The sequence below is a fragment of the Hippoglossus stenolepis genome, chromosome 7 (genome assembly GCF_022539355.2).
Source record: "Hippoglossus stenolepis isolate QCI-W04-F060 chromosome 7, HSTE1.2, whole genome shotgun sequence".
Lineage (NCBI taxonomy): Eukaryota > Metazoa > Chordata > Actinopteri > Pleuronectiformes > Pleuronectidae > Hippoglossus > Hippoglossus stenolepis.
Genome location: NC_061489.1, coordinates 6,738,245 through 6,761,934, shown reverse-complemented (window position 1 = coordinate 6,761,934; position 23,690 = coordinate 6,738,245). Strand labels below are relative to the sequence as shown.

At 40.0% G+C, this 23,690-nt stretch overlaps 1 protein-coding gene across 4 annotated transcripts in view; it reads right to left on the bottom strand.

Annotated features, from left to right (window-relative positions):
- The window catches only part of si:zfos-2326c3.2 (misshapen-like kinase 1), a 70,319-nt gene that overhangs the window by 9,926 nt on the left and 36,703 nt on the right, over nucleotides 1-23,690 (bottom strand). For 2 of the 4 annotated variants that reach the window (XM_035161092.2, XM_035161093.2), the window contains exons 15-30: nucleotides 20,451-20,516; nucleotides 15,753-16,073; nucleotides 14,419-14,553; nucleotides 13,782-13,919; nucleotides 11,727-11,797; nucleotides 10,203-10,282; nucleotides 8,670-8,758; nucleotides 8,433-8,527; nucleotides 7,687-7,771; nucleotides 7,103-7,279; nucleotides 6,322-6,424; nucleotides 5,408-5,563; nucleotides 5,065-5,208; nucleotides 4,391-4,525; nucleotides 4,163-4,263; nucleotides 2,937-3,086 (exon numbers count right to left, since the gene is read on the bottom strand). In XM_035161092.2, the coding sequence (XP_035016983.1) occupies nucleotides 2,937-3,086; nucleotides 4,163-4,263; nucleotides 4,391-4,525; nucleotides 5,065-5,208; nucleotides 5,408-5,563; nucleotides 6,322-6,424; nucleotides 7,103-7,279; nucleotides 7,687-7,771; nucleotides 8,433-8,527; nucleotides 8,670-8,758; nucleotides 10,203-10,282; nucleotides 11,727-11,797; nucleotides 13,782-13,919; nucleotides 14,419-14,553; nucleotides 15,753-16,073; nucleotides 20,451-20,516 (2,046 nt within the window). The remainder of the gene's footprint in view (nucleotides 1-2,936; nucleotides 3,087-4,162; nucleotides 4,264-4,390; nucleotides 4,526-5,064; nucleotides 5,209-5,407; nucleotides 5,564-6,321; nucleotides 6,425-7,102; nucleotides 7,280-7,686; nucleotides 7,772-8,432; nucleotides 8,528-8,669; nucleotides 8,759-10,202; nucleotides 10,283-11,726; nucleotides 11,798-13,781; nucleotides 13,920-14,418; nucleotides 14,554-15,752; nucleotides 16,074-20,450; nucleotides 20,517-23,690) is intronic. The other 2 variants (XM_035161094.2, XM_035161095.2) reach the window with 2 other exon arrangements.

Below are 23,690 nucleotides of genomic sequence, written 5' to 3'. Positions count from 1 at the left end.
AGTATTTAACATATTCTGGTATATGAACCAACAAAACAAATAAATAATGAATATAAGATAGAAATACTTGTTGTAGACTTCATCTTAGAAAACGAAAAATCTGAGGTGGATCTACTTGAGCTAAAGACAGAAATAACAGGATGTGTTTGAATGTGAATGTGAATATGACTCATCAGAAGCAACAGTGAACTTTAAGTGCCCACATACAGCTGAGGAGAGGGAACAAAATCCCCTGCTTCTTTAATTGTATCAGCAGTGGGAAATTATTTTCTGCATTTAAAGAACCTTATTGGACATGGAAATAGCAAAAGTTTACAGACTCCAATGAGCCATTATAACTTCATCTTACAGATACATTTAAAAAATATGACCAACAATGATAGTACGTGATATATTTAGCCACTGAATGCATTTGTTGTTAGGCATTTAGCAAAGACATACATTGTAATAGAGATTGGGTGCTCACGAGGATAAACTAGAAAAGGAAATCTCAATGTGATAAAAGATTGAAGTTTGGCAGTTGTACTTTTTAGTCCACTGGAACTTACTATCTGTCTCTGCTCTGGACCCTCACACAGGTCAAGCCACACATTGCTGGATCGTACATTTCATATTATCTAACAGTGTCTCTAGGCTCCCCTGCCTTGTGAATATCCATGCATTTTAAACCACACATTTACAGTGTGATGCATGCTGTTTGTTTGAACTGAGGTAACCTGATGCATCACTATGACAACACGAGGGATATTTTCTGTGGACAGCTCTGAGTTCAGGAGCGATGTATTTGAGATTTGATCACACGGACCATATCAGGAGGTGGCCTGAGACACACGTGGTTACATTCTTTGAGCTGTGTGAACGTGTCCTGGGTTACATTGAAGGATCACCTCAGCTGATGTCCTCTGACCCACTATATAAAAATAAATATATTGATTTTTAGTTTTTTGAGTAAATGAGTAAATGAGTAAAATTGTTTCAGTCCTCATTGCCTCACTCCCCTCTCTGTTTCTCTCTCTCTCTCTCTCTCTCTCTCACATGCACACACGCACACGCACACACACAGACGACTGACCCGTCTGTCACAGTCATACTGACTAAAAACATCATCATTTCGTCTATTGCACACAGCAGTGATGTATGTGTTTATTTGCATATAGAGCCGTGAAGTGAGATCTGATCACATGTGGTCAATGGAAACACATATGGAGACTCAACCTATAATATAATTGGTGTTCCATTGTCTGATCCAGCACCAGTTTCAGTCAAAGTGCGACCCACTGCTTTAGATCTCTGAAATCAGGACTTCAATCTCTGAACTCACAAAATTCATCTTTTTAGTTTTTGATGCTGTTTGATGCTGCATATTAGTACAAACTCACCATGTGAACAAATGTAGGAGATATTTAAGTTAAGAATACAAACATGTAACATACAACATTCACAATGTGTCACAATATTCTGTTGTCAGTTCTACCTGCCCACAGACTGGCGAGAGAGAGAGAGAGAGAGAGAGAGAGAGAGAAAGAGAGAGAGAGAGAGAGAGAGAGAAAGAGAGAGAGAGAGAGAGAGAGAGAGAAATTGAGCAAATGAACGATGCAACATTGGATGATAGGAGGAAAACAAGGAGATGGATGCAAAAGGAAGAGAAAAGAGTGTAACAGCTATAGACGAGTGGGAGGAGAGTGGAGGGGGAGGATGGAGGAAAAACAGTGCGAAATAAAGAGAGAAGTGAGTGACATCTGTAGACTAAGAGTGGGAGGAGGAGGTGGAGAAGAGCATCCTGAGGGACTGAGGGGGTGAGGTGAGCTGTAGAATAGAAAGTTAACAGCTGGTGGATATAAGGAAAATGTGGGGCAAAATCAAAGTCAGGTAAGATAGAGAACTCTAGCTTCAGGGAGAATAACATCTATATTTCATCAGAGATCTCTTTGCTACAAAATATTTAAAAGTTCAGTACTGGAGGAAGCATTTTCATTAAAAAGATCCTGGTCACTGCCTGTATTGTTTTCTACTAAGAGAGTTCTGCTTCATTCTGTATGCTTATTATAAAAAGAATTGTATTTTCGTATTGTCCTATGTTGCTTTTATACCTGTTATATTTCATGTAAAGCCCATTGAATTGATTTGTTGAAATGTGCTATACAAATAATCTTGCCTTGCCAACCTCCTTCAGGTTCATTCTTAATCAACATTGTAACCTTCGTAACATATTTTGACTGCTGACTCAGTAAACTCAGTTAATTCCTTCTGCAACGCCTCCCATTTTCTATCGTGGTAAAATTATGAAAAACGTAGATATCACAGATATTATCATGCTTTGTTAAATTTTTCTCTCTTTCTCTTTTCATTGAAAATCCTATTTGTTTTGCATTTTTTGAACTACAATTACTGTCTCACACTTTTATGCCTCTGCCCACAAGTCAATTTTATAATCATGTCTGTCCAGACTCATACAACATGTGTGTCGTGAGGTCACCTTGAACATTGCCGACCAAATTCTAACCAGATCATTCTTGATATATATTACGTCTTTTACACCAATGATTACTGGGTATTTTTTAAATGCGGGTAAACCTGCTAAATAAAAAGATAATATACTCCTTTCCCATTGCCAGTAGGAGTTTGGAGGATCTCCAGAGTTCAGTTCATGTCTGAAAGCAGTTTATTTGTGAATGTTTGAACCAAATTTGAATTTGTTTTGCCTGAAAGCAATCTTGTAACATCCAGTTGAAGAAACAAAATCACAGCGACCTTGACCTTTGACCATCCATGGGTCCAAGCAAACAGGTTTGCCAAATTTGAGGGAATCCGTCAATGTGTTCTTGAGATAGTATTTTAACTAGGCCTCTGTGTTCAAAGTATATATACAGTATATGTATAAAAAACATACACATATATATATATTATGTATATGTAAATAAAATGGAGACTCTTACATGAGTAGGCAGGTAGAGGTCGTAAGGTGTTCCAGAGTCGACATCGATGGCGTGGAACCCGGACAAGGAACCGTAGATGACCTTTAATCTTTGACCTGCCTCCACTGTCAGGTCAACAGACAGTGGTTTTTGAGGCAGAGACCTGAAAGACTGAGTAAACAAGTACACAAACACACTATTTAGAATGTGATGAGTTAGAATAAGGACAGTGTGACAACCTTGTAAGACTTCAACCATTATCTTAAATTCTCAAAATAAAATGTGACACCACCAAAACCACTTCCTTAATAATTAATCAGCATTGACTTTGACAGTTTGAAGAGCAGCTTCATAAAGATGGACATCCTCAAATAGTCATGCTATTCGAACGAGAGCTTCAAGTGTATTTTGGACTTTTTCTGAAGAGAGAGGGTTAAACTATGAAGTGTGGAAAAAGTAGCTCAGGCCACGAAGGACACAAAGAAATGGGACACTGCTCTTCTGAGACTCTGTGTGTATAAACTCCCACAGCCTGGATGTGTCATGTCTGTGTGCATGTGCAGATGTTGAGGAAGTGACCCTATTAGATTAGATATTTTGGTCTACGTCTATCAGTGTTTTGTACTAGATGTAATGAGAAGCACCACATATATCAGCAAATATCTGTACGTTCTACTCTACTACGTTTTTTAAGACGCATTGTGTCACATGTTCACCTTGTTTATGTATATTTACATATTTTTCATTTTACACTTTTAAGTAATCAGTAACGAGAGGGTAATTGTTTCACTGATCCAATCAGAGCAGGCAGGTCATTTTACATCCCGTCACCCCTCGCTCGAGAAGAAGAACCATCGGCAATGGATTTGGATGAACCCACCGCAGAGACTCATCCTTATTCTAAATATATTTAAAAGCAATTACTTACATACTTTGCTCAAGTAGAAACATTAATGTGGTACCTTTACTTTTACCCAAGTACATTTTTGACTATTTATTTGTTCTTTTACATAAGTAAAAAGTGTCCAAATTTATGACTATTCACCCAGTTTTGCTTGAAATGTTTCACTGCTCACAATCATGGTCAATCAAGGCCAATCTGCACTGCAATCTGTAGAATCCTGCTGATAGTGTGGCTAAAAGACATTGTATATTCTACAGTATTCATATGTGGTGTAAATAATCTCTATACAATTCTTTCACACTGATACCAGACACACACACACACACCACTTAATGTTACCAACCTTGAAGGCCATGAATTTGTGGTAGGGCTTTGGGGCCCAGGCGTACACTTCCACGGCATTCTTCAAAGCAATCACCAGGAACTTTATCTTCTCGTAACGCACTGGAAAACAGAGACACCTTTACAAGTCTGTAACTTCCCCCCCTGAGCTTAATGTCATGGGGAAATGAGAGCCGTGATAATATGATCCATAGTGCTCTTAAATAAGAACTTAGTAGTGTGTACTTACCCACTTTATAGTGTACACAGCCCTCCAGGTCACCTACTGAGGACCAACCCAGTCTCTTCTCCACCTCTGGGTCATTATGGAGGATTTTATTCCTTAACCAGGACAGGTAGTACAGACGGAGCTTGTTCTTTTTACCTAGGGCAGTTATCATGTTAACATAGACAGAGGTCTTTGTGCCAATTCAACTGAAAAAAACAAACATTATTCGTCAGGGAGATTCCCCTCACTTGGTCTGGCTGCAGTATAAAAGCTGGCAACATTCAGCCAGTCTCTTCCCCCCCCCCCATTGCCTCCACAGCATTTGGTTTTGTTAGGACTTTGATTTCTACATTTACTCTATTACTTTATTTATTCACATGTGTTTAGTTTAAAGTCATGTGTGGTCTCCCCTACTTTGTCCAGCCTTGAGTCGGGTTGTGACAGAGGGGAATTCAAGACAGTGGAGGCAAATTTGTGCTGATGGCATACCTGATTCTTCAAATATTAGCATTAGCAAGATTTGTGACTATAGTTATTATGACAATCTACGTCACGAAAGAAGACAGAAAATCATTGGCAAAAAAAAAACTTTATTCCTCACTATAACATGATATTTTGAGATATGACAGTGGCTTATCAGTTTCTCTCTGCTTCAATCTATAGGGTAAAAACAAATGCTCTCAGGTAACATTTACCTGATATAGTGATGAGCACATTGAGTCCTTCCAGCACATCCATCTGCTGAAACCTCCGCCTGCTGATGAGAGAGTAGACTTTCCCTTGACCGCTTCTGTCCAACAGCCACAGACCATTCTCTGTCCCCACCAATAGATTCACACCTATGCAGCAGAACGGAGACAAACCTTACGGTCACAAGCAAAATGCTGGGCCATGCACCTATCTCTCTGTGTGACACTAGTAAATCTGAATATTGGATATTGATGCACCACAAATACCATGCAGGCTTCAGGTGTGACACAACACTGGATCAGATATGTATTTCAAAGTAACAAAAACAAGTGATATTGAACTACGAACCCCATAGTCCTGCACAGAGCACCTCTGTGTTGAACTTCTTCTTGTACTTGCGGATCTCTGGAGTGTCGCTCTGTGGTCGAATGTTGGTCGGGTTCACATTCACCACAGAGCCCTTCCTGTGGTTCTCTCTCTTGATTGGCTCGCCCTTAACACCAGCTACATGAGAGCAGAGAGTTCACAAAAACATGATGATGACCTCATGTAAAAAAAACATCCAGAAAATAATCCAGGTATTATTTTTGATAAGATAACATGATGATTAAAATCTATTGATGACACACTGTTACATCTTTTTTTATTAGAGCTGTACTCTAATTTATGGATTTTGGTCAACAAGTGTTTCATTCTTTTCTGAGGTCTATCACCAGATGGTCTCTCCTGACAGAGACTTGGCTGTATTTGGATGTTCTGAGAACTATTTCATTTATCATTAACCATTAGTCCTCCTGATAGGCCTGGTACTGACAAAAAAACATGAACCCAAAGTCTGGAAGAGATCAACTACACCGTACTCTAGGAACTGGCTGCATGAACTTGTGTCTGTTACACACATTGAGAAACTACGACAAAATTCTTCAAAATGCCAACGCAAATGGGAGGAACCTGGGGTCCCTTTTACAATACCTGGACTTTAAACACATTTTTGTCTATATACTGTTGTTATTTTCTTTATATAATTATTTTTGGTTTTGTTGCTTCATATTTCTGTAATTTCTGGATTTAACAATTGCATGTGGATGATATGCCGGTTAATACGTATTGTTTTTTTTGTGTCCTGTACACAAGACAAACTTTTCTCCGTAATTTGTATCTCACCCCTCACGTGTGTCTGTGTATGAGATCAGGTTGGGCTCTGGGCTTTGACTTGTGTCTGTTCTTGTTTCGAAAATATTGATTAAAAGAATTGTACTCACTGGGGCTCTGTGGCGGTGATGATATGGGGATCAATCTCGGATCGATGAAGGACAGGAAGGAGGAAGTTGAGGAGGTGTTTTTACCAGTAGGACTGCTGACAGCCTGATGAGTAGAACAACAGTAAAGACATTTATTCCAGTGACTACAACTATGTAAACTTCAAAGATCAACACCTTTCAGATTCACTTCCTTAAAACAATTGCAGCAAATAACTGGTTCTTGTATAACAACATATGAAACACATGGCTGGCTAAGAAAGTGTTTGTGTTATTATGAAGACTGATACAACTGTAGTCCTACCAAGACACATTAATACTGATAAGAGAGCACCAAAGCTGTGCCACTACCTCCCTCTAGCGGATATATCTAAGTGGTGCAAATGGTCAGAGTAATTATTTGAAACATGTTAAGTAGCTTTGACAATGGACAATGTTCTCAAATGCTTATTAACTATTTAGGTCGTTCAGCCTATTATCATCACAATGACACAAGTTTCACAGAGGTAATTCACTGGCACATTTCTTTTTCTTTTTTCATCTGTCAATAACCAGAATCAATCATTTTCAACCATGAACTTTTTGCAGTGGATGTATTGATTAAATGCATAATTTCTGAAGACAGACTCTGAAGTACTCTGGACTAAATATTAACTAGGAGAACTACAACATGAAATAAATACCTTGAAAATCAATATTATGCATGTGCAGGTGTGTGTGTGTGTTTGTTTGAGTATGTGTGAGTCTGTCTCCTTGTGTCTGTCTGACTGTACATTCTGTTTACCGTATTTGAATTGAGTTCCTGATGTGTGGGGCATCGAGGGGCTGTGGGCGACTGCGAGTAGCTGAGTTCACGTGTTTGCTGCTGTTGGCACAGTGTATTATGGTTAGGACTGCAGTGGGAGGTTTTCTGCAGAAGGTCTGGCAGCAGGTAAGTATCGTCAGAACCCAGCCGAGAAGTCTGTACAACACAATCACACAGACACACACACAGTAGTAATAAAGTGATGGAGCAGCTGAAGCCCCCTGGCGGGACAGGCATTAACAGGAATTTGATTGATCAAGCCACAATCTCTTTATAGTTTTGTCTTTTATAGTTAAAAAGTTCTATATTTTAACTGATTTAATAACCACAGAGCCTGTGAATCCATAAGCACCCATTTACAGAATGTGGTTTGGACAGTACAGTGTGGACATTGCAGCTTTCTGCTGTTAAACATGAAGATGCAGAGAGAAGTGTGGAGAGGAAACAGGTTAGTGTGTGTGTGTGTGTGTGTGTGTGTGTGTGTGTGTGTGTGTGTGTGTGTGTGTGTGTGTGTGTGTGTGTGTGTGTGTGTGTGTGTGTGTATGTGTTTGTGTGCAGGGTACCTGGTGCAGATTGTGGTGAGGTTGCAGGACGATACCATCAGGTATTCTTCTGTAGTATTTCCCTTTTCCATTGGACAGAGCAGACCTTGGAGCACACAGAGCAGTCACGATTTTAGAAAAGACTCTGACTTCAGGTCATTTATTAGTAATGAACAAGATAAATTCATCCCATGGCAATAAAAACAAGGCTGAGTAACTTCCTGGGAATGGCAGAGGAGCCTGATAAAAAAATAAACACTAATCTTTTTATCCTCTCCATGAGCAGACTCAAATGTATTTATCGTTTATAATACATTTTGCTTTAACATTTGTGGTAATGTAAAATGTAAACCAATGACAGATTAAGCTTGTCCCAGTTTGATTATCGAGGTTTAGATGGCTCAAATAAACCTTAAAGACATCCATGGGGTTTTATTCCTATATTTCTATATGCGCTATAATTCAAACTTGTCAGTTTTGTGGGTTCAGCTCAGGTTTAGGGGTCAGCAGAAAGGTCTTCACATATACAGTAGGATTTCTCAGCAGAAATCTGAGTCAGAGTTAGAATAGAGACTCTTCATACTAATTCTCCACTAGTTTTGAAAATTGGTTTCACATTGTCTTTTCTTCTGCTTGCAACATGTCATGTGCCACTGAAAGAATTGCTCAAATCTTTGTATGCGAGACAACTTTGTTATTCGAAAGTCCCTGTTTTTAACATTTAAAAAGATCAATGCAGGGAATATACTGACGATGAAGATCCCCACCTGTTCCTCTCTTCATCATCACTGCTGCCGACCTCATCACTGGAAGAGGAGTATTCTGTGGCTTTGTTGAGCCGGACAAGAGCAGATTTTACACCCTGCATGATGGAGGTGAGAAACAATATGAGTAAATGAGGTGAGGAGAGATCAGAGATCAGTATATGCACAGGTATGCGCAACATAAAAAATATCAGAGCAGCAGCACGTGGTCATTGCTGTGAAAATGTCAAGGTTATTTACTTGTGTATGCCCGCCGGTCATGTTTTCTCTTGTGCCTCTGTGCTGCTGGAGACGGTGATTTAGAAGAGGACTCTCCAGCTTAAAGTAACCTACAAAACACACACACACACAAACAGCAGTTATGCCACGAGAAAATAATAAAACACTGAACCCATACCCGGACGATGGTGAGAGAGGCCATCATGAAAAATGGCAGCCTTTGCTTGGGATGATACTGTACATAGGGTGCAGTGGAATGGTCTATTTTCCTTAGGAAGATGAATGAAATGACACAAAAGTATTTCAGCGGCCGCCATATATGTGGAGTCTCTGTCATGGTATTAGCATCTGTCCTGGATGATCCAAATCAAAAGTAGTCACTGGAGACACAATCAGGCAAATGTTAATGCCAGGTATTAACCAGTGCATTTAGAGCTGTTCATATATGATCGCATCTCTCAGGACGGATGATCAAATCAAGTCCGAACTGGTCTGAGTGTCAGAAGTCGATATAAAACTTTTAAGGAAGCAACATCTTTTTGTTAGACAAATCACATGGGCTTTTATGTTAAATAAAGATAACATTTTCACCAGCATTGGGAACACCATACTCCAGACAGAGGTTACCAATCTCTTGCCTCCCACCCAAGACAATCAATAGATATATTATGTATGTATCACTGCAACAAATTGCTGCACTTTCCTACAACAATGCAATTGAAAGAACAAAGCAGCTTTTTCTCAGTTGCAGAAAGAGCAAACAAAAGGCTTTTCACCACAGTAAAGCTGTATGAGTCTCTAGGTGAATCTCTGATCTGTGGCTCTACAACAAGTTTGGTCGAGGCCAGGAGCCAAATTGAGTGGGTGGCATAAAAAACATTTTCCTCCCAACTACACACAGAGGCCAACTTGCAAAACATTTTCTCCCCGGTCTTTCTCTCTTTGTAATATCCCTCCTTGTAGGTAAAAAGGCAGTTTCCTTACTTTCGGGCACAGTGGATACGAGGAGAAGAGCTTTATAATAGATGTGATATCTATTTTCCTGTCTAGACACAAGATTTGAACCTATAATCTGTGTTGTACATTCTCACTGCTTAGAATATGTGTATTTACTGTATATGAAGTTTGTGGTGGGCTTGGTGTGACTAGATGAGTGTGTGTGTGGGTTGAGCTGGAAACCAGTGACTTAATTGTTAGTGAACACATGCACAACCCCTTAAGTGATTCTGACAGATTAGCAACTGCATGCACTGCTGCAGGGCAATTTACAGAAGCACACGAAACACAGAGATCCTTTGAATGCTTCAACAATCTCGGGAGATAATGGTCACAAGTCCCTGGCACCTTTGTTTTGGAGATCAGAGGCTGAAAAGTTTGAGAACCCCTGATTAAGACCACAGGAGGTGACTGAACAACTGACTCTCAACTCAACTCTCAACTCTTTCAACAGAACTGAGCCAACCTGCACCTTCTGGGGTTTCTCTTTACTTTTCATACAGCAGAACACAGCATGTGGATAAGCATTAAAAGGTGCTGAGTTAAGGCTGCACCGACCTGGGGGCTTGCTGCTGGTAGAGGAGACGACGTGGGGCTGAGACCTTCCGCTTTTATCTGCTGCAGACACTGAACTGCCACTAGATGGAGAGAGAGACACACACACACGCAGAGTAACACAGGTGGAGTGTAAAAAACAAAACAAGTGGTACAATAGAGGGAATTGTGATGAAGCATTTCTATCCATTCTAATCAAGTATATCCTTCACGCTGCCACTGCACAATGACCCAATTTCCTCACCATTAGTTTTATCTAATCAAAAGTAATCATCTAAGCTAAACTAATCTGATTTACCCATGGCCGACTGTTCTCTAATGGTATATGCCAGTACACTGAGTTGTAGTGTGACATAAATCCTAACAACAATAAAGATTCACTCTGGCTGGAAGAATAACTGCTTACAGCATGGTTACAACACCAAAGATTACAGATACTGGTATTTGCAGCTTGAGGCAACCAGCTCAGCTGATGCTCAGAATCAGATGGTGGGTGTTTTCAAAGTAGAGAAAGCTGTGTAGTGTTAAAGGGAGCTGCATTGCTAAATTATAATTATAAATATTATAAAAAAAACATCAACAGTGAAGCATTGCTTACCTACAAACAAACATACACCAACCCTCATTAACCATCTGAAGTCTGGAATCATGCCGGCATGATTCATTCAAAAAAATATTTCATACATCATTTATCATTTCAATATAATTTTCCATAAATTCTCCAGGTAGTCAAGTCAATAATAAAAATGAAATTTAAAACCTATGTCAAGGTCAACATATGTGAAGGAATGTTGGAATCGCAGAATTACTTACACCTCCCCCATCACCGAAAAAGATTTGAAGTAGTCCAGTAGAGAATAAACCATTTTATTTTATTTTACAAACTACAGCCAAGCTGAGTGTACAGAGATAAACTCCGACTCAGGAATTTATAGGCTATTAGATTACTATCGGTTATTCAGTCTATGTTAGTCTTGTTTGTAGTTTGATTATTGTATAAAAGAATTAAAACACAGAGACATTACAAACTATGCATATGGCAAAAAAAAGTATCTTAAATACGATCCTCATTTTTAAACGTGATGCAAGTAGCATTACATTGTATTTTTTAAAGATGCATAATATCAAATACATTTTAAAATGGCTATGAGGAAAACATTGTTTTTAAAACCTCAATGTTACACACATTGTGTTTTGGTAAGAAATATAACGCTAGTGTTTAAATGCCAGTTTACCATTTAAGATCTACAGAGTGTAACAGTGAACACCCATTATTAGAATAGCTCTGGTTCCAGAACACATTAAATAGATGTTAACATAAATAACACCTTTTTAAACGTGTTAAAGACTTAGTGTGTTTAATACGATTTTTCCCGGCCTAAGTTTTCTATTATTGAATTTGAGACTTTTTAAGACCCTGTGGGATCCCTGATATATTGGTGACATTCTAACAGCTCTTGGATTATTAGACGAATATCTGTGTATTGCTTGTGTTTGCTGTGTGAGCACAGTGTGACAGTGCTGTACCTTGAAGCAGCCCTCCTGTGTCCCATCACCAGCTCTCTACAGTAAATCTTGGAGGTAGTGCGTTCTGGGACCTGATATTTACATGAGAAAAAGGGCAGATTTATCAGACTTAATGAAAACACATGGTTAATAAATACACAAAGATTGCAACCTCCCCGTGGTCCTCAGTACTTATTTTCTCTCTTCATAGGCTGGAACGAGCTCTTTACAAGGATTTCACGTCCAGCCCAACAGGGACTGCAGCTAATTAGAGGGAGGTTTCTACAGTTTTGATGTGGACAACAACTTCAGCAGTGCCTGAGACGCTGCAGAGCAAAAGTGCAATAAAATCTTTAATATCTCATTGGGAGATATTTAATACTGGGGATTTAATGAGACCATTTGGTTGAGCTGTTTTTAACGTTTCTTACCATTTCAGTGTTGTTCCTCTAAAAACCATGTCCAAACCTTACATGTGGAGTGGAAACATCATCTGAGTCAGGGATCTTTCTCAACTTTCTCAGCAACATTGTGCTACTGACGTGACACAAGCAGCATAGTGAAATCAATACTAAATCAGTCTGTGTGAGTTCTGCAAAGTATTGTTTTCTTTTAAACTAGAATTTTTTTAAACGTTTGATTCTTCTCAAACTTTGTTCTGCCAACCAGCTGGTGACCTTTCAACCTCTTGTCCCCTGGGTCACACGACCTAGTTACAGACAGGAAGACACACCCAGCAGAGCAGGAAGAGAGCTGTGAGAGTACCTATCACCCTCTGACAAGTTGCCCACATCCTGCATCTGGATACAAACACACACAAACACGCACGCACACACGCACGCACGCACGCACGCACGCACGCACGCACACACACACGCACACACACACACACACACACACACACACACACACACACACACACACACACACACACGCACATGTTTGTACAGCTATCTTAGTGAGGACACTAATTGGCATAAGTCATTCCCTAGCCCCTTACTCTAACCCTAACTATCCAAACTAAATGCCTAACCCTAACCCTTAACCTAACCTAAACCTTATTCTAACCCTGACCCTAAAACCAAGTCTTAGCCCCCAAACATTCAATTAAAGGGGGGTCACAAAGTGAGGACTGGACAAAAAGTCCTCACTTTCCCAAGTGTCCTCACACCGTAGGTTGTAGGCTCATACTGGTCCTCACAAAGATAGCTGTACAAGAGCACACACAAACACACACGCACTCACACTCGTGCAGAACTTGCTGCCTGTTGTTTCCTGTCTAATATTGCGGCACACGCATGAAAGTCTTTGATGTTTTGAAAATCATTGCACGTTGAGGATTACAAAACCAGGGTTAGTAGGGCTTTATAATATCAAATAAATCAGGAAAAGCTCGACCATGAGACTGTTCAGTTGATTTCAGACAGCTGTAAAAGTCCTAAAATACATAATATTGTGCTGTACGACTCCAAAATGTTAAAAAACATTCTTCAGGCCACTCCAGTCTCTTACGGCAGCTCCAGCTTCTACATTGAGGTCACAGGAGAGAGTAGTGAGTTATTAACTGCTCTATCGACTCCATATGGTCTCCTCTTCGCTCAGCAACATAACATAGCAAACAGACAGCTTTATTGGGCTCCCCTCCCCTCTCTGTAGTACTTATTAGTTGTTCTATCAACTCCATATGGTGTTCGGTTAGTAAATACACCTAACTGCGGAGCCACTTAGTAAAACACCTAGTGGACGAGCAGGGATGTTATAGTGAGAGAAAAGTGAATTATAAGTTTTGGAGTATTTAAGGTGTGTTAATCACAGAGAGGCAGTTAGAGGCACTTCAGAACAAGCCTCGAGCCAAAACACAACACCTCCCCAGCACAAGCACATAAACATAAACAGCCCAAAACACAAACACACATCAACAGTATGCCAACCCTGTGATGGGTACACCACTTCTTGCTTGGTGTGACAGGATGCATCTCTCACACACATTTGCCAACCTCATGTGATGCAGGCTACATCCTGTGCCTGGCATGACACTAAGAACAAGTTCCCCTCTCAGAAAAAGTTGTGACTCACTTTAGGCGGGTCATCGACTGAGTCCCAGAAGACATCATCGGTGATGGACATGGGTGAAAATGGCGACAGGGGAGAAAGGGGCATATCTGACATGGAGCTGCTGTGAGGGGCGTCTCGACTAGAGCGCAGATTGGCATTCTGGGAAAATAAGAAGTACAACCATGATTATTGCATTTGTGCATTGACCCACACATCCACCCACCCACTCACCCGACCAACCATCCATCCACTGGCATATCAAAGGGCCAACAAAGACAGACAACTAAACATTTTCACGTATGTTTAACTTTCACTCATATTCAAACCTACAATTGACAATTTGGAGTCTCCAATGAACCAAACCCAAATCTGCATGACCCACCCAGACACAGGGGGAAAAAAAGCAAATTCCAAACAGATAGACCCCAGCCAATTAGGGATTTGAATCTGAAAACTTCTTGCTGTGAGGCACACTTTGAACCATATCATAGAAACCACTACAATCCCAGAAAAGATGAACCTATTAATGTTTCCGAGCTGTAATTGTAAAAATAATGCCGTACTAAAAAGGGCAGAATACATAGACGAAACATTTTCTTAAAACAGAGGCAAGAAAGAACAGGCAAAAAGAAGGTGTAATGTGCTAAAATTAGTATACCTGGCTGAGGTGAGCTCTCTGCATGGCTGGGGTACATGGACTAGAGCTGCTCCCAGAGCCCATCCTCGAGTGCATCTGGCTGGGAAGACCAGCAGCCAAGAGCAGCCGGGCCAAGTTTGATTCTTGGATGTCCATCTACAGCAGAATAAACATGTAAGACTGTGTGTGTGTGTGTGTGTGTGTGTGTGTGTGTGTGTGTGTGTGTTAGATGGGATCAACAAGACCAATGAGATTTATTTTTCAGACATAAATTACTTTGTGCTAAACAATAATTTCCTTTTACAGCAGATATTAATGTCAGAACATAAGTTGAGACTATGACTGTACATCCTGTATAACCTTTTATAATAAGGTTTGCATGAAAAGTGATGCAGCCACGACGCATCATCTTTGGATGTCTGATAACGGCTGAATCAGCATTTTTTGCAGGTCACTGAGGGTAGACTCGTCGCATTCCTTATTCTACAACCTTTTGCAGTCCCTGCAGTCTGTATTTAAAAGAAATCACACATTGAATTAATTTTAAAGGTTACAAAACTCACAACTTCAAAAATTCAACTTTTTATAATAATGTTTTGACTCCTATGTCAGGGTTTAGGAATGATCCTCTTCTAAGAAGTTTTCACACACTCGCCCAGACTAAAGAGTTCCACTAATCAGTCATATGTCTGAGCTTGTTTTAATAAAAAAGTAAAACCTGCTTTTGTTTTTCTTTTCTATTAACTATAGACGGTTTAACACAATCGTCTAGAAACAACACCTTAGGTCTGTTTCCTGTTCATGTTCCTAGTGTGGTTTAGCTACTGTGCTAAGAATAGAGGGTGTGAACCACATGTTGTCATCAAACAGTCAGCATCCAGTAAACCATGACCCATTTACATGGAAAGAAAATAAATAATTGAAGCTGATTTAAAACACTGCAACACCTTCACATCCAAGGTTGAATGTTTCATTTTAGTTTTTTTCAAGTTTCACTCATAACAAGTTGAAAAGTCCTTGCTGGTACATTGTTTACACTGGAGAGCACCAGTTCCAGACTCTGTTCTCACTTCTTCCTTGGGCAACTGTATTTTTTCAACCATGTCTGCCAAACATTTTTCTTATTTTCTTCTGGTGAAAAAGGTCTGTCTAAGGATGACATGGAGTGGACAAACCAAGTACGAAAAAGGGCTGGGAAGAATTGGTGGGGGTCTAAAGAGGGACTAAAAACTGACTGAGGAGGGACGAAAACATGAGAACACAGAGGAGGGTGCGAGAGAGACAGACAGAGTGGAAAAAAGTGGGATGTGGAGGCAATAACGGGTGCTAGATGGCTGAGGAAGGCTGGGTTTTACCACTGAGCGCTGGCTGTTTGCAGGGCGGCTGGGTGAGGAAGCAGCAGCGGCAGCGGCAGCTGTAATCCCACTTTTAGCTGTTAGCTTCTGGACAGCCGCCACAGGCTTTTCTCTCTGCCTCTGCCTCTCTCTCTCCCTGTGTCTGTGGTCGTGCTGCAGCGACAAGAGCTGGGTTTGGTCCTTGGGCAGGGTGCGGTGGGATCGTCTGGCCACTGAGGGCTGCTGATGCTGGGCCACAGCCTGGGGCTTGGATTGCAGCTGAAGCTGATGCTGGGGGTGCTGGGACTTACTCTGAAGCAGCTGTTTCGGGGCCACGGCTCTCTATGTAGCAAACATGAAAAGCACATATAGAAACTAACAAAGCCTGGGAGTGCCTACATGAAGTAAGACAAATGTATGTATTGAATTGTGAGGTTTTAATAAACAAAATTTACAATAAAAGCAGGAAACTTAAGACCGGTTATTGTAAAGTCAAGAATATAAAGCAACTACCGAGACTCTAGATTCTAGACATATTTCAGGATTTTTATTCACACGATAACTTCAATTCTTTCTCTTAAGTCGCATACTAAATTTGCAACGTACGTTCCTGCTATTTTTTTGTTTTTATGACACAAGTGTTTTTTTCAACTGATTTCAACCCCTCTTTCCAAGATTAACTCAATCTTCTTGATTAGATTGACTCTAAACTGGCCCTATTTTTAGCTGAATGTCACTATTCTCAAATCACATACGTGGCATATTTAGACAGCCATTTTGATCTGGTAAAAAGGATAATATTGGATAATGAAATTTTACTTTAGAAGAAAAGAAGAATCACTTCAGATAAAAATCACAAGGAAGTTGCTATGATATTTCAGTTTCTAATGAGTCAAGACGTTCTAATAGAGAAACAAGTGACAGAAATAACAAGACTTAATAATTTAATGTTGTGCAGAAAGAAGAATTGGATGTTGAATACATAATTTGACAACACCCATCATCTATAACTATTGAGTTTGCATAAAAAATATTAGTTTTCAGTGCAAATTAATTGATTGTTGTGTTTGTGTACATGCTAAAAAAGGCCACTCCCAGGTTCTGTAGAAACACTGTAGACAAACATGGCTGTGAAAACATAATAAAGCATATACTGGATCATCAAGCTTGTTGTGCCACACATAGAAAGAAAGCACACACAGTAAGACAGAAGCTGATTTGGTTTCAACCACAGACCAACGTGTGAGAAAAAAACCTTAATTAAGTAGCATTCAGTCAAGCAGCTGGGTCTCTGGCACAAAATGTTCACAAAAATCTGTTGAAGTTTGTGCAGATCAGGACTGAGAATGAGCTCCAGCTGGGTCCAGAAAGTCCAAACAAGATGGATGTAACATGACACAGTGAGCTAGCCACATAAAAAAAATTAATTCTGGGAGGCAGTGTAATGACACAGTCTCATACTATATGCTGTGCATCCACAAAGTTCACACAGACACACACCACGGTGTTGATACCGGCCCAAATCCATCAGGACCTGACAGGACAGGTCAGATTTGGACAAAACTATTTAAATGATATTGGGGGTTGGGTCGGTGATGTTACTTTGGCAGATTTTTTTACACTGCACTTTTCTGTTATCAGGGAAAACAAGCGATAGTGTCAGGATAACACAGAGAAGGGTAACAAACTCAGCTTATATTAACTGCATCAGGCTTGAGTCGGGTTTGGACATAAAAAACAGAATGCCTGCGGTGTTTGGGCTCAGTTAGTTTTCTCTTGCGCTTGGACAGTTTCAGACAGAAAAATGGGTCCCGAGATGCACTTAAAAACCCACACGCTCCAACACATCACTTTGATTTTAGTAGTTAAACTTTCAGGGTAACGGTCACAAGCCATGTAGTACCTTCCAAACCAGTAGACCCAAAGGAATAAAACAACATGCCATCCTGCTGTTCAGACGTGAACATGGCCACCACATGACAACCGGCTGAGGTTAGATTCATGTGAATGCTGCCATAGCTGGAAAACCACCTGAGATTTAATGCTGTTTTCTTGAGGACAATATAGGGCTCACACAGAACTGAAATACCCAACATACCATCCACCAGCCAATGTCACACATCAGTGCCCGAGAACAAGGTCTATTTTCACAGCAAAATTAGGAAACAACTCATGTCAGCCAACTGCAATTTACTATCCAAATCACCACTGAATAAGAACCACTAGTTGCTCTATTTAGCGAGTTACCCAATGGTAATGAATGCAACACAGTGAAAGAGGACAAACAAAATAAATATAGGCTCATACCCTAATAAGTCCATCTAATATTTAGAGCGACACCAGGTAATTCTTACACTTTAAAATAACAGCCTCAAAACCATTTTGATGGTGCACAAACTTAAATAGGGAGAATGGCATGCCTGTCATTGCCACAGCGCCCCCTGGATTCCTGAAACTGCACTATGTAACACTGGTGTACGGTGCCAGTACTCAGTAGTTTATAATCAGAAGCCAGGTTAACCCATTTTGATAGAGATTTGGCTAGCCGAACAATTTGATTTGATTTGCTGTACCTAATGCTCGGATATCAATAACTGCGTGGGCTACTTGTTTGCTGTGTTAGCTTGTCAGCTTGTATCATCTCAAATGTCACAACAAATTAAACAAAATGGTCATATTTGTGTGAACTGTGTCAGTCAACATAGTTCTTTGGCTTCTGAGGTTGCCACTTTCAAAGAAACAAATAACCGTGTGAACAGCTGTGTGCATGGGAGGCTCTGATCAAACTTGTATTTATGACAGTGAATAACCCAACCCACCTGTAGGGGGAGTGCGAGTATAGCTGAGAGCGAATCTTGCGTTGTGTCGCTTTAATCAGCGCTGTACCCAGCTACGACAATGTCAGTTGAATAGTAGATCAAGCAAAGTTTTACCGAACTGAAAGATGTTTGAACAGGGTTCAGCAGGACGCTCAGTGTGACAACAGTGTTAATGTAATTAACGACCTGATGTAGTGGAATGATTTTATGTCATGTTTAAAGTGTGCTTAAAGAGTTTTATTCTCATATGACAAAAGCTGATCTTAAATCTGCTTAACACATAAACAATACATCAAATACATCTGAGGACAACAGTTAAAATTAAAATAAAGTCAAGCCCAAATGAGGACAAATATCTTCAATACCAGGGACAATGGTAAAACTCATATATGTCGACAATTGAAACAGGTAGATTATGCCAAAGTTCGCATGACTAACCTCAAGAAAGAAAGAAAAAAATATTTTTCTTCTCAGTCCAACTCACCAAGATACTTGATATGTACAAACCCTCTGCAAACAAGATACCACACACCAAAAAGAAGAGGATTACACAACAGCTAAGATAAGAAGCTGACCAGCATTGCTGTGAATCATAGATGAAAATCCTTCAGCAAAATTAAAAGTCATACTTAAATAGTTGTTAATTCATGTATCCCATCTGTGCATCCAGTCCTTAAATTTAACAAATCTACAGGCTATCAGGCAAACGTCAAGAGAGACTCTTATTATACCAGAAAACATCAGGGCAAAGAGATGAGGCACTTTCAGAGGCAGCAAAGAGAAACAGAAAGAGTTTTCAGAAATCGAAAACAGCAAAAAGAAACGTGTATAGTGAATTTGTATTTCTGAAACCCCTAATGAGATTAAAAAGTAACACTTTAGAGGAATACGTTGAACGGGAGATACTAGAAATGAAAGCGGCTCCACGCTGTGAACAATGGAGTGAGGGGTGCAGAGAGGAAACAAGTGAGGTAAGGATAGAGGAGGCATGCTGGGATCGGAAGAGACAGAAGAGGTGAGCTGGGGAGAGACATAGAGGGAAGGCTTTGAGACAAAAGTGATAGCGTGCTGTGAGAAGCATTGGCCTAAAAGCTTCTCAAAATCTGACACTCCTGCTACGGTGCAGTGTGTTTCACTGAGGTCTCTCTGAATCCTTAATGGAGTCCCACACAAATGCTGAATTAAAAGCTCAGATCTTTTACTGTCTAATTGATTGAAAACTTCAATATGTATGAACCAGTCCCACCAGGTGTATTAGAGCATGAATGAAACAAATCTTTCACTGAAAATTATAAAACATAAATTGCAGACACTCGGACAATTGACTTCGTTCTCCATTTGTTTTCGCCTCCTTTCTCCATTCCAGTGTCTTATATCCATTCTCTCTATCCGCCTCACTCTTTCAATTCTCCCTTTAAAGTATAGGTGTCGTGCCAGAGACAGCACCAGCTAAATATTCTCTCTCTCTTTTTCCTCAAAGCATATACTCTCTTCAGTTTTAAGACCTAATCCTCTCATCTCGTAAAAGAGCCTTGCTACAAGTCAGTACATTGTTTTCTCCATCAATCATTTGATCAGTAAAATGTCGGAAAATACTGCAAAATGCCAGCTACAAAGTCCTGCAGTCGCAGGTTACATTTTTCAATGTCCAACTGTCCAAAACTTTAAATATCACATAAGACAATCGAGAGGATGGACAACAGAGGAGAAAGAAAGAAAAGATCTAATTCTCCTGATAGGTTCGCTGTTTGCATACAGTACATCTTACACCCCCGAAGCGATGTGTCGTCACTGACTGACACCATCAGCATCATTAAAAATGTATCTGCGTTCAGTTAAATAACAAATTCCCCCTGTTCTTTAATGACATGTGAAAAGACGAAGAGTGATGGATTGTTACCTGCTCTGCTGTGAAGTCCAGAGGCCTTACTGACACATCGGCACTCCCCTTTCTGCCCGCCTGGTCCTGGACACACACACACACACACACACACACACACACACACACACACACACACACACACACACACACACACACACACACACACACACACAGTTAAAAACAGAGAACCACATGGTTGAAATAAAATACCTGTCAGTATATTCCATGACTTTGATAACTTTTTGATTGAAGAACTAAATCATTTGAATTCAAACCTGTCCCACATCAGGATATTCTCACAAAGTCCTCACAAAAATGGAGGAAGACACACACACACACACACACACACACACACACACACACACACACACACACACACACACACACACACACACACACACACACACACACACACACACACACTTTAATTAGTGTCCAAGGTCCTGAGCACAAGTCTGAGAGGTGGGAACTAAAATATTCAGAGTGTGCATGGTATGGCGCTTTTAGCCAGCGCCCTCAACTCTGAATATTTCATTATGACCTATTTTCCAATTTCTCCTCGAAAAACCTTAACTGTCCAAAGAGTTCAGACTGGATTTTCTTTTACATTTACAATGTTTAATTGAATCTGCACAATTTCAATATTTGCAGTGGTTGCACCATTGCCTTTAAATTGCGTTTGTTCAGCTTGGATTTGGAGGGTCACATTCAACAGTGCTTAAGCTGAAACGGAGGCGATAACAAACTTAAGTAAATTGAAAAGAATAATATGAATGTGAATGAGTAAGAAATCCAGCACCTGATATAAACGGTGCTCAGTGAGTAAAGGGGTATGTTTGCCAGAAATAATCAAGCTTAGTGGTTCTACAAACCACAAATTGCATCTATGTCATCAACAAGCAAACAAGCAACAGGAGGACATAGGTTTTATGGGAATTGTAGTCTGTAAATACAGCAGATAAGATAGATCATAGCACCTACCATGGTCTCATTATTAACAGTTTAGATTTAACAAAATCCCCTTATTAATTATTCATGTAAACACTATGTAAATGTTTTGTTATGTCCCTAATGTGCAATGATTTAATGTTCTCCACAATGGTTTTGCAGTATGCATTTAAATGTAACTTTGGTGGATTGATTTTATTATTAATAATAATTTCTATATACAACAGCTTAAAATCAAATCTTGTGATAGAGATGATGCAATAAGTTGATGTTACATCAGTGTTGTACAGATAAAAGATACCAGCTGTTCCATCACATTACCCTAACATCTGTAAGAGAACAATGGCGCCTTCATGTCGCTAAGTCATTCTGGTGAAAAAGGCAGTTTTATGCAGATAAAATCTTTACTCTCTAAGCATCAATCTCCTTTAGTCTACACTTCCAGAAGACAAGCAGTTACACAAACGTGTGGCTGGGGGTCGCTTAGTATAACCACAGTCTGCTGGTACAGTGAGGGTTCAGAGCACCCACAAGAAAAACAAATATTTACTGTACTATACACACAAGCTAGCAATTCTCAAAAGGTGTACTTTGGAACAGTGGTATTTTAAACTAAAGCAGTCGGGATGAGAGTCAGGTCCTCTTATTCCAAGGCCATGGTTCTCTGCTGGAAATCGATGGATTGCTCTCTCCAGGTTGAGGGTGAGTTACTGCCCCAAGTGAGGGAGTTTAAGTATCTCTGGGTCATGTTCATTGTTCATTGTGAATATAAGCTGCTGAAATCAGTTTCCTCCGACAGGTGGCTGGGCTCAGCCTTAGAGATAGGATGAGAAGTTCAGACATCCAGAGGGACCTTGGAGTAGAACCGCTGCACCCTCACATCAAAAAAGGACAGTTGAGGTGCTTCTGGCCGGCTAGCTCTGTGACCCAATGGATGGATGGATGGATTAATAGATGAAAAGATAATGTAATGAGTTCTTTCAAATTATTAATTTTCTAATAAAAAAAGGGCAAAAAAGAAGGAAATCCTCCTATTTGACAGATTATAACTAGTAAACTTTAGTCTTAGTCGTATGATTGCTCCAGCAGAGCAAACAAAGAATGGGAATAATCACGCCTATCAATCTTTTTTCTATACTCACTTATCCTGTTGAGGATCACAGGGGCCTGTCCCAGCATGCATTGAGGCAGGGAAGATCATAGAAGTATTTTTAGTCTATTAATGGGAAGTCAGACTACTGCTTTCTCAAATGAAACAAAGTGTTTACAGAAGTGGTTTTTCTTTATCACAGCAGAGTTGTGTAATTCCACCCATGACCATGTACTGTCCCCATCCACTGCAGAGATTCAAACACGTACAGACACTCGCCCACGTCTCTAATCTTCAAACCACCAACAAACCACTGAAACACACATGACACTTGCCAAATCAATCAATGTGTGAACTGATTGGAACCAATCAGTTGAGAACGTGCACCCAGGCAAGCTCTTTCATCTGACAAAATACAAGACATCACATCACAGACTCACTGAACCCATCACACAGTTAAATGCAAATGCATTAAAGCTTAATGAAGCATCAGATAGATCCATTACACAAGCTGAACATAATGAGTTAGAGGCAATCTGTGTCATCAGGATCTAACACGTACAGATACCGCCACACACACACACACGAGAGCACACCAAGTAGATATATAATGTAAGTAGACAGATATTAATAGAATTGAAACACACTGTCTTCTACATGAAGAAGTCACAGCCACGAACCTGCTTTGTGGTGTTAAAATACACCTATTTAAACTCATTGGTGTGTGGGATGGATTCATCAAGTATGTGTTAAAATTAATGACTGTAAAATGAACCTACGATCGTAGGGAGGGCTATGTGTCTTTGTCTGAAATGAGGCGAATCGGCAGAGACACCTCAGCCTGTCTAAACATATTTTGTCAAAAGTTACTCTGTAACTCACATTAAAGTTTTTTTTAATACCACATGGATTTGTGTGATGTTCCAAATTGAGTTTTATTAAGGTCTTTTATAGAAACCTCTTTTAAGTGACGGACGGCCCTTCTTCTAAACTTCAAAAACTGTAGAACAGATACAAAACAAAGGATTTCTGAAACTTATTCAATCTCCAACTAGTGTACAAAACCTTTCAAAAGTACCATGACGTGCTAATTTCTTTTATAAATGGGCCTTTAAGAACTTCAAGGTGCACCTGCATAAGGGAAGTAGTGTTCGATTAGCTTGTAACTATAACGTGTAAAAATCTGCCCCACAATCTCTCCTCTGTGCCGCTACATTGAA